Source organism: Xyrauchen texanus, chromosome 4, assembly GCF_025860055.1.
Source record: "Xyrauchen texanus isolate HMW12.3.18 chromosome 4, RBS_HiC_50CHRs, whole genome shotgun sequence".
In the NCBI taxonomy this organism is placed as follows: domain Eukaryota; kingdom Metazoa; phylum Chordata; class Actinopteri; order Cypriniformes; family Catostomidae; genus Xyrauchen; species Xyrauchen texanus.
Window position 1 is genome coordinate 20,996,126 of NC_068279.1, and position 11,712 is coordinate 21,007,837.

The 11,712-nt window shown below is 39.1% G+C and overlaps 1 protein-coding gene across 1 annotated transcript; it reads right to left on the minus strand.

Moving 5' to 3' along the window:
• Nucleotides 1–62: 62 nt before the first annotated feature.
• LOC127643273 (tripartite motif-containing protein 16-like) lies at nucleotides 63–10,139 on the minus strand. The gene is made up of 7 exons (XM_052125944.1): nucleotides 9,336–10,139; nucleotides 7,688–7,783; nucleotides 7,032–7,265; nucleotides 6,321–6,480; nucleotides 1,391–1,447; nucleotides 1,184–1,252; nucleotides 63–963 (listed from the first exon to the last, which is right to left on the minus strand). Exons 1-7 carry the CDS (start codon nucleotides 9,924–9,926, stop codon nucleotides 443–445), a joined length of 1,728 nt encoding a protein of 575 aa, XP_051981904.1. The 5' UTR covers nucleotides 9,927–10,139; the 3' UTR covers nucleotides 63–442.
• Between the last annotated feature and the right edge of the window lie 1,573 nt (nucleotides 10,140–11,712).

The window sequence follows — 11,712 nt, forward strand, 5'->3', positions numbered from 1 at the left end:
TAATAAAAAAAACAAAGAGGGATCATTAAATGAACATTATTTTTGTTAACGAGACCAGCATGTATTACAACTTTAAAACTTTATTGACATGAAGTGGTCATTGCTGAAAATGTTGCTTTTACAATGGCAAGGAGCAAAGCTCATGATTTTGGATACACACAATGTTCAGGATTCAAGATAAATTAATAAAAAAAAGCAGATCTTGGCATTTTAAAGATTTTTTTTTTGTTTATGCGTCTAGAGGAAATTATATAGTTGAAGACAGAATCGTTACTGAAAAGTGATATAATTCCTCCAAAACCTGTTAAATTGTTAAAATAAAAGCACATGTCATCAAACTTAAAATACAGAGTAAAAAAAAAATCTAATAATAGATCAAACAACAAAAATATCTGTCCTTTATTTCGGACCCTTCGTGAAATTCGTACTTCTTAATAAGTGCTTATTTTAATTGGCAGATCTTGACTGATGTTCCAACCCCGAACCCAGGATATAGGGGCTCAGTAAATGTGGTCTCAAAACGATACAGACATGTCATAGTCTCACTAATGCTATAGAAGGCTAACACCCCTGCAGGATGGTCCAGATAGACCCCTATCCTTGAAGAGTGAGGGCCATTAACAGCCTTGTCTACTCTGTCGTGCCAGGCTGAATACCCTGAGTCAGAGCAGAGGAGGCTCCAAGACTTATTGTTGTAGCCCAACAAGCACAGGGAACCTTTACCCTTACGGCTAATGCCCCGATAGGCCACTCCAATTGAGAATTCCCCACTCCACTCGATTTCCCAGTAGAAGCGGCCACCTGACAGTGCCTCACGACACAGTACCTGAGCAAAGCTGTCAAAGCGCTCTTGATTATCAGAATATGGCTGCAGGTCTCGTGTTCTAATCACTTTCTTGTTTCCTTCCGACATGTACAGCTCCTTATGCGCGGTGTGGGTGTCTAGTTTGAGCTGACAGTAGTCTGGAAATGGACACAACAAAACAGGCAGCATTAATGGCTTGGTAAGAACATATTTTTATGTATGTCTATCTCTATATTTTTCATTTATAATTTATTGTAGTTAGTAATAAAGAATATTTTTGAGTCATGGCAAGCAATGTGACAAGCACAAGATGTCATCTTTGGAGGAAGGGAAGCTTTTGGATTATAGTAGACAAAATCATGATTGTCAAATACTTACATTTCAGGAATTCAGATCTGTTTTTGGGTTCTGCAGGTGGTGCACTGTCCACTGTATAGACTTCTTTTACTGAACAGAAAGAAAAACACACTGTAAAATGCCATATATATATCGTCTTGTATTTTCTACAATTGTCATCTTGTGGCCATGTTTTTTTCTTATATTTGCTCAAATCGTGTCTGATAATAGTTGGTAATTACACCTTACCTCTGGTGCTTTTCTCCTTTGTGCGTTTCTCCAGAGTGTACACGGGTACTTCATTCACTGTTATAAAACATAACAGTGCTCATCAGTAAAACATGATTTACAATAAATTACTGAATTAAACATGCAAATTTATGCCATCAGAACTAAGTAAGGACAAAATTCTATTGTTGATACTCTTTCAAAATAGAATTGTTCGATAGCTTCTTGCTTCATCCAATCAGAATAGCTCTTTTGTTATAATTTGCAGGTTTCTCAGTGAACGGGAAACCGAGTGGAGGAACTCTTAGCCCTGTTTACACTCTGAACACAATCACATGTCTTCCATGTCATGTGCACTAGGTACCAGATGAAGAGTCATCAACAAGCCTGATTGTCAAAGATAAAATCTGAACTATTTATTGGGTTATATCAGATTATCTGATAGCTTGCCCTGAGATTATACCTTTCTAATAAACTGCATTGAACTAAAATACAGAGTTCACAATCCGATAAAGCATTAGTGGATAAAGCTCTTTTGAACGAAACTGTAATCAGTTTTAGACTTTCTCGTCTAAAATGTAAGTTTAAATATAAGAGCGGGCAATGTGCTCAGAATAACAAACAAAGGTATATTGACTTGTTGACTTGGCCTCCAAATTCCCCAGATCTCAATCCGATTGAGCATCTGTGGGATGTGCTGGACCAACAAGTTCGATACATGGAGGCACCACCTCGCAACTTACAGGAAATGTGTACTGGTCGGCGCTGCACTTTGTCTATTGTCCTGTTCATTGTCAGAAATTTGTTGTACTGTCCCATACTTTTTGCACATGTTTGCACGTGCACTTTATATAGGTATATATAGGTTTTTATATAGGTATTTTATTTTGTTGTGTAGTCTCATGTGGTCCTGTGTTGGTCCTTTGTTGTTTTTATGTAGCACCATGGTCCTGGAGGAACGTTGTCTCGTTTTGCTGTGTACTGTACTAACTGTATATGGTTGAAACGACAATAAAAACCACTTGACTTGAAATGAAAATTTGCTGATAATTTACTCACCCTCAGGCCATCCAGTTTCTTTCTTCATCAAAATAGAATTAAAAAAAAAATTGAATTCTAAAAGGAGGAGCGTTTCAGACCTCCTCCTTTAAACAATGCAAATGAATGTACTCCATTTTTTGATGGTCCAAAATGCATATTTATGGTGCATCAAAATAATCCACATGACTCCAGTCGACAAATAAAGTTCTTCTGAACCCAAACAATTGATTATTTGTAGAAAAAAAAAAACTATATTTTAACTTTCATACATCTCTGTGACGCACACTAATGAAAGGGATGATGTAAGCTTGTTGGTAAGGTCAAGTGTCACGTGGCGGAGGAGGCAGGAAGCGCTTCATTGTTTACAACAGAAGCAGTGCTGTACAAACGTTTAATTGTCTTTGCTGTAGATTTGTATTTGTTTAAGTCTATTGTTCAAAATGATCATTTGGGATCCTTGGTGTGTATCCTGGATGCTTCAACCTTCAGAAATACCAACGAAAAGGCACACCGGGAAAAATATTTACATGAGCGATTGGCTTATCGTGCTGAACCTGGATATCAGTACACCCCTATTTTCTCTCAAATATTGGAGGGTATGGAATGAACATTTTACCCCTAAGGATTTCAGACCATCGAAAGAAACAAAGGGTCAATATCTAAATTCATCGGCTGTGCCCATGCTGTTTTTCCAGTGAACTCATGTATGTGTGAAAACTTTGTCACGCCTTCATCAGCGCTCTGCTCCTCATCACCCGATTTCTAATTCCCAGCACCTGCACTCAATTAACTCGCTCATCACTGCTTGCATAAATAACTCACCTACGCCACTTCATTGTCAAGTCTCACACAAAGGATACACAGTATTTATTTACCTGTCTATATTTGCTCTTGATCTTCATCAATATATGTTTAGTGCTATCTCTGCTGTTTCACCAGATACCTCTTCTTCAGTTTGCGAAGCCTCTCTTCTGTGTGATAACACCTGAACCATTGATCTCACTGTGTAAACACTATAAACCCTGTGAATCTCAGTAAATGCTCTCGCACTTGGTTTCACTAACTACAGCTTGTGTGGCTTGAATTCCTGACAGTCATATAGCCTATATACTGTATTTCTGCTAAAGAAAAAGCACAAGTAGATAATGCATTGCTCCGAGAAAAAAAAGATGGCTATTTACTGCAGTAATGTTTTTTTTTTTATTATTATGTGGAAATTATTTTTTTATTTCATTATTTTTAATAGTTTCAGACTGTTTTGGTTTGTAAACGGTGCTTGGTCTGTGATCTGTGCAAGTTTCTCTTGTAAACAATGAAGCACTTCTTGCCTCCTCCACGTGATGCATGACCATACCAACGAGCTGACGTCATCCCTTTCATGAGCGCGTCACAGAGATGTTTGGAAGCAAACATTTGTAGTTAAAAAGTAAATAAGTATTGTTTTGTTTCTAAAAATAATCAGAAGAACTTTATTTGTTGACTGGAGTCATGTGGATTATTTTGATGCACGCTAAATATACATTTTGGACCTTCAAAAAATGGAGTACATTGGCTTGCATTATTTAAAGGAGGAGGCCTGAAATGAAATCCTAAAAATCTTAAATTCTGTTTTGATGAAGAAAGAAACTCAGATAAATCTTGGATGACATGAGGGTGTGTACATTATCAGCAAATGTTCATTTTTGGATGAACTAATCCTTTAAGTCCCGTAAATTGCGAGGTGGTGCCTCCATGTATCAGACTTTTTGGTCCAGCACTTCCCATAGATGCTCAATCGGATTGAGATCCGGGGAATTTGGAGGCCAAGTAACACCTTGAACACCTGGTCATGTTCCTCAAATCATTCCTGAACAATCTTTGCTGTGTGGCAGGGTGAATTATTCTGCTGAAAGAGGCCACTGCCATCAGGGAAAACCGTTGCCATGAAGGGGTGTATGTGGTCTGCAACATTTTTTAGGTAGGTGGTACGTTTGAAAGTAACATCCACATGAATCACAGGACACAAGGTTTCTCAGCAAAGAATTGCCCAGAGCATCACACTGACTCTGCCGGCCTGCCTTCTTCCCATAGTGCATCCTGCTGACATCTCTTCCCCAGGTAAACGACACACACGTACCTGGCCGTCCACATGACATAAACGAACACGTGATTCATCTGACCAGGCCACCTTCTTCCATTGCTCCATGGTCCAGTTCTGACACTCACAGGCCCATTGTAGACACTTTTGGTGGTGGACAGGAGTCAGCATGTGCACTCTGACTGGTCTGTGGCTACGTAGCCCAATATGCAGCAAGCTGCGATGCACTATGTTCTCACACCTTTCTATCATTGCCAGAATTAAGTTTTTTAGCAGTTTGTGCTACAGTAGCTCATCTGTGGGATCGGACCAGATGGCTATCCTTTGCACCCCATGTGCATTAATGATCCTTGGGTGCCCATGGCAATGTCACCGGTTAACCGGTTGTCCTTCCTTGGACCACTTTTGGTAGGTACTAACCACTGCATACCAGAAACACCCCACAAGACCTGCCATTTTGGAGATGCTAACCATCACAATTTGCTTCCAAAACATGAAATTGAAGAACTGACTGTTCATATGCTGCCTAATATATCCCACCCCTTTGACGGGTGCCATTGTAATGAGATAATACATTTTATTCACTTCACCTGTTAGTGGTTTTAATGTTGTAGCTGATCAGCATATATATATATATATATATATATATATATATATACAGTTGAAGACAAAATTCTTAGCCCCCCTATGAAATTTCAATTCTTTTTCAAACTTTCCCAAGTGATGTTTAACAGAGCAAGAAGATTTTAACACAGTTTTTCTTATTATATTTTTCCCCTGGAGAAAGCCTTATTTATTTCAATTTGCCTGAAATAAAATAATTATAAAAAATTTTTTAAAAACTGCTAAGGTGAATATTATTAGCCCCTTAAGAAATGATCTGTTTGATTGGCTATGAAAACAACCATTGTTATCCAATGACTTGCCTAATTAACCTAACTCGCCTAATTAACCTAATTAATCCACCAAGCCTTTAAGTTGCGCTTCAAACTGAGGATTAGTATCTTGCAAAACAACTAGTGAAGTAATATAAAACTGTCATTATGGCAAAGACAAAATAAATTTGTTTAGACTTAAAAAAAAAAAAATAGAATTGTTAATGCTCACAAAGCAGGAGAAGGATATACACATTTATCAACGCATTTTCAGGTTTCAAGAACTGCCGTGAGAAGTATTATCAAGAAGTTTGAAGAAACCCACACAGTAGAGAACAAGACTGGCAGAGGCAGGAAGTGAAAGATTTCAAAAAACTTGGAAAGAAAGCTGGTGTGAGAGGTTTCTAAAGACCCAAGAGCAACTGCCAAGACACTAGTGAATGATTTAGCCAAGTCTAGGATTGATGTCTCAACGAAGACATTCACTAGAGCCCTGCACAGGAATGGACTGCGAGGTTGCAGACCAAGAAAAACTCCACTTCTGAAGAAGAGACACCTCCAAGCTAGACTGAAGTTTGCCAAGGACAACCTAGAGAAAAATGATGCATACTGGAAATGTGTCCTTTGGTCAGATGCGACAAAACTAGAGCTCTTTGGCCATAGAGATGTTGCCTATGTTTGGAGAAAGAAGGGAGAGGCGCTCAACCCAAAGAACACCATTCCCACAGTGAAACATGGCAGTGGGAGTATAAAGCTGTGGGGATGTTTCAGTGCGTCTGGAACTGGAAATCTCATCAGTGTCGAAGGAATAATGAATATGGAAGACTACGAGAAAATGTTGAAAGACAACCTCAGGCAATCTGCAATCTGCCAATATGTGTGTGTGTGTGTGTGTGTGTGTGTGTGTGTGTGTGTGTGTGTGTGTGTGCCTTGTATGTGGAAATATCTGTGCTCTGACCTGATTTTGTGACCTTTCGCAGTTCCTCTCTGCCCAGCTCCTCCAGCTTCTCTTTGATCTGAGCCACAGCTTTCCTGGCTGCACTGAAGGAGAAATCAGGATTCAGAGACACTCTAGGTATGAAGCCATCATCAGTTGGGGTGCAGAGATAATTAAAATTCTGTTGACAAATAGAGAAATCTAGTCAAGTCTGGTAAAGTTTGATTTCTAACTGAACAAGGCTCTAACAACACCAATGACATCAGGTAGATTCCAAGGGAACACACTAACTGATAAAACCTATACCTTGAATGCAATGCATGTCACTTTGATAAAAGCATCTGCCAGATGTATAAAATGTACAAGTATGGCAGCTTTACCAAAAATAGAGCCTTCCAGTAATGAAAAAAAAGAAATCCTAACTTATCGTTCAGACTGAAAATGCTCTTGCATCAAATAAGCTAGATGCATTGCAATGAGTAGAACTGAGCGTAGATGTCTTGATGTGTTTTTCAAAATCAAAAGTTGAAGTGTGAGTGAACGCAATGGTCAAAGACGTTTATCTGGCACAGAAAAACTATTTAAAAAAACATGATGGACTCAAAAACATGTTTGGTGTGAACAGCCCCTAAAAATACATGTAATACTGTGCTGAATGCCTTGATTACAGAAACACTATAAGGTAACAATGAGTTTACATCTACGTTCGTATAGTAAAGAGAATCCGAATACCTGTAAGAAGTGGATGTGGTCCTCAGTGCTGTAGAGTTGTTTGAGACCAGTTTCTTTCTTTTTCAGCTCATCAATCTCTTGCTCCAGTCGCTCCATCAGCCCCTCTGCCTGACTGAATGCAGCCCTCTCATTGATATTGATCAGTTTGGTGACCTCTGATCTCATCCTCTCAATGGAGGTGATCATCTCATCAAACATCTTCTTGCTTTCGGCCATTGTTCTTTGTGCAGAGCTCTGAAGTGAAAACCAATCAAAATTTTAGGGTGCCTGATCATTGACAACTATTTCAGCACACTGGGTAATTGTCTCTCTTTGTAATGTGCAGTGTTTTTTTCTTCTTCAAATAATAGCTTCTGGATCAGCTTTACAGCTCATTATAAATATCCAAGCTGCTACTGCAGCTATGTATCAGCACATATCTAAAGTACAAACATCTAGATTGCTCTGTGAAGAACAAAAGAACAATTATGGCCAGTTTCAAGGACTGTTTGTTTTTTCACAGATTTAAACAGTTACAGAATTACTTAATAGACAGATGTTCTGGTGCCTTATTATCTTTTTCAGGATAGTTATGTATTGGTCTAATATATTACTGTGTGTCTTTGATAGGAGCAGTAAGGATAGATTTTAACTATTACATTGAGTCTGAAACATACTTTCAGAGAATCTACAGCTGTCTTTAGTTCCTCCAGTTCTTTGGTCCTCTGCTGGAATTTCTGTCTGATCTCAGCCTGAGACACTCCAAGAAGTTTCTGTCCATACACAAAATAAAAAAGAGAAAACGTAACTCAGTATTTGTTTTCATGAATATAATTTTTTTTATTGTTATTGGTCACTTCATCACAATTTTACATATTTCCTCTAGTCACAAATCTTCATGTACGCTAAATGTGTGTTATAGAATTTTCCAGAATTTGTAGAACCTGCTTCACATGGGTGCCTTTATTTTTGAAAAGAGAGGGAAATGTTTGTCAAGCCTGGAATGCAGCTGGGCAGAGAGATGTTTCAAGGTGCAAATGCTTGATATTTTTTTAAGGAAAGAGGAGGGGGCTTTAGAACTCACTGAACCAGGAATTTGGAGAATCTGGGTGGGGGTGGCGGGGGGTGCGTGTGTGCGCGCACACGTGCACACACACACGTCTGCAAGTGTGTGTGCTATGGGAGATAGGGTTTCAATCTGGGATTTCCGGTGTTTAACAGAACAAAAAAAAAAAACATTTGCAATTAGTGGATGCATAAATATTAGATCACCGATAAAATTATCTAAACAGTATCCATGAGAGTTTGGTCAAAACAGTACAATAACAAATCGTCCCCTCTCATCCCTCCTTGCTTGAGCACAGATGTATGTTGGTTGTCCAGTAATAATGAATTGAAGGAAAGCTTTGAAGTCTTAAACCTTTGAAGGTCTTCCTTATATGCAATGGTCTGTATTGATGAATCAATAAACATCACAGCAGTATCTGTATAGTTTCGGTGATTTCATTGTTGTCATTATCCTTATAGTTACTTTATTCATTGACTCACAATGATAATGTTTTCAGGAATCTATTGGGTTGTTTTTAATGCACAAATCTCTGCTAAGTAATCAGTTTGAAGATGCAGCTGTCCACAGCTACAGTATACTTATCTGCTGAGGTTTATGATGACTTTAGAGATGGGTCAAGGTACAAAAAGCAGTGCTCTAGTTTTGGGGGGTTGGGGTCTGTACATTCCCACCTGATTTTTTTCAAACACACATTCCTTCACGGGACCTGCCTTTCCCTACACCAGAATCCTGACCTGCCCTGTTTCTCATCTCATTACCTAGAACAGTTATTTTTCCCACAGCAAAAACAGATTTTTCCAGAGAGGAGGCCAGGTTAGAACAACCTTTAAGTCACGTAATCTCTTCAATTGCACTTTATAAAGGAATATGCCCTGTAGTTTGACTCCCTATACCTTGTGAGTTTTATTGGAAAACTATATCTAAGTTTTGGTTACTGTTTTACTAATGTGTCCCCCTGCCCCAACCATGTCTATCTTTTTAATCATCATGTCCTACACTTCTAATGCATATCCTCATCAGATCTTTGTAATGATCTGGATCAGTCATTCTCTGCTTATTTAAAAGAACCTCATAATAGAAAACCTATAGCTTATATAATTTCCAGAAGGAAAATATTTAAATGATATAATGTTGAAACCTAAACTTAACCACACAATCACCTCTGTAGTCTCTCAGCAACCTAGTAGCTACCTTCGTAAACAAACACACTCATTTATTACAGTTTATTTAGATTAAGTGTTTTACATTGAGTTTACCTGTTTTTCCCCTCTTTCTGCTTCGGCTGAGATAATATCATGCCCCTTGTGCTCACTGACAGTACAGATAGCACAAATACACATCTGGTCTGTGCGACAGAACAACTCCAGGCTCTTCTGGTGCTGAGGGCAGATCTTACGGTCCAGGTTCCCAAGTTCATCCACCAGCTTGTGCCTCTTGAAGGTGGCTGACTCGTAGTGGGGTTTCAGGTGTTTTTCGCAGTAAGAGGCAAGGCAGTTGAGGCAGGACTTGACAGCCTTGAGCTTTTTGCCAGTACAGTAGTCGCAAGGAACATCCCCAGGGCCAGCAAAGCTTCCATTACTGGGAGGCATCAAATTGAGGTTTAAGCCAGTTTTCTTGATTTTCTCAGCAACTTTGGTGAGAGTAGCGTTTGGCCTGAGCACAGGTCTCTGGGTGAATGTGATCCGACACTGGGGACAGACGTAGATCCCAGTGTAATCTGCCTCATTCCAATAGCCGCTTATACAGTCCATGCAGAAGCTGTGACCGCACGGGATCGCCACTGGGTCCCTCAGGAGCTCTGTACATAGAGGGCAGCTGAAGTAATCTGAAGACATTTGATCAGCCATAGTTTTTCCACCTGGTGAATTCAAAAAACGTCTGAAATATCTGCAAGAGAGAATGAGGAAAAAGAAGCCAAGCTCTACTTGGCGTGTGTTTTTACTACAGACAGCCTTGAATTTCTGAATTCCACAGGTTATTAATTAAAGGAAGCAAAATCCTCCCCTTTGTACTTAGGGAGTGTGTGAGAGAGCTTGAGTGAGAGAGAGGAAGAGAGGGAGGGAGACAGACAGAGAGAGAGAGAGGGCAGAGGACAACCCAGCTCTGATAAACAGGTTGAGCGAGGACTTGAGAGAGAGAGAGAGAGAGAGAGAGAGAGAGAGAGAGAGAAAGAGTGGGTGAGGGAGGGGCAAAGAGTTGAGTGAGAGACATGGAAGAAAAAAGGTACAGCTGAGAATGAATAAATTGTAGTACAAAGCAGGGCCATCCAAGATGAAACTTAATCATGAAACACCCTTCTTTCTCTCTTTTTTACTCACACAAACTGTGTATCAGTGTTTTTGGTTTGTTGAAGAGTTGAAGGTCATATTCCAGGTTCCAGGTTAAAACCAGTCTGTTAATAATTCGCCATTCTTTGCTGTGTACATGAAAGTGTCAGAGTTTAGGCTCTGATATGTGGAAATGTTAAGTGTTATGTGTAAGTTAGTAAAGTGTAGTGTTCATTCTCTGTGACACCTTTGTGATTCTCCACCTTTCTGTCATCAAATAATATTATTTAACTGCAGCCATAGCTCAGTCATATAATGGTAAATTTGGATTTGCAGTTTTCATATTTATGATAGATGTTTTATGTTGTTAAAACATGTTTAATTTCATCCTGTAAAATCTGACCTACAAGAACACAATCTAACTGTACAATGTTTGACGTTCAACTATGTCTTTAACACAAGGAAAAAGTGCACTTTACTTTGCTCACAACACTAAACAAACAATAGTAATATTCATTGAGTGAGGCGTGTGATCTGAGAGTGTCATGAATGTATGAACTAAGGCCAGTTGAACTGGATTTCATGTTGCAAACTAGAAAACATGTCATCAATTTGTTTTCAGTGGGTGTGGCAAAAAAAAATGCATGAACAGTATTTTAGTTTTTGAGAATATTTCGAACATGTAATATTTGACATTTTCAAAATAGTTTGTAATGGCTACAAATATTTGGGGTGTGTAGCAAAGAAAATAGCTCTGCTATTGTGGAAAACACTGTCTTGGCACCAGGGACTAAAAATTTTATGTTTTAATTTCCATTCGTAGGCTACTGAGCAAAAACAGTATTTTTTAATTCTGGTTTTGGAAGTTCCGTAGCCTCCTTTCCAATTGGTAACTATTAAGAACAAAATAAATGAGCGGTTAATAAAATTTTTCTTAAAGTGACAGCAGGCTCGGTCCTAGATCAAAATCTCTGAGGGTGCTTCTGAAAATAGTAGGGGTGATCTGTATAAATTGAAGATGTATATAATTTGTTTTTAGATTAAATCATGTTTTTTTAATTGTTTTTTTTTTCTCCCAATTTGGAATGCCCAATTCCCAATATGCTTTTAAGTCCTCCTGGTCGCGTAGTGATTCATCTCAATCCGGGTGACGGAGAACGAATCTTAGTCACCTCCGAGTCTGAGACCGTCAACCCCATATCCTATCACGTGGCTTGTTGAGACATAGCGCGTGTGGAGGCTTCACGTCATCTACCGCGGCATCCACTCTCAACTCACCATGCACCCCACCGAGAACAAACCACATTATAGTGACCAGGAGGAGATAACCCCATGTGACTCTACCCTCACTAGCAACCAGGCCAAT

What these genes read in the sequence shown, in the direction of transcription:
- LOC127643273 (XM_052125944.1), bottom strand. Translation starts at nt 9,926, where the DNA reads ATGGCTGATCAAATGTCTTCAGATTACTTCAGCTGCCCTCTATGTACA. An exon ending in CAGAAAGAGGGGAAAAACAG is followed by an intron (nt 7,784 to 9,335) that starts GTAAACTCAATG and finishes GTGTATGGACAG; the next exon opens with AAACTTCTTGGAGTGTCTCA. An exon ending in AAAGGAGAAAAGCACCAGAG is followed by an intron (nt 1,253 to 1,390) that starts GTAAGGTGTAAT and finishes CTTTCTGTTCAG; the next exon opens with TAAAAGAAGTCTATACAGTG.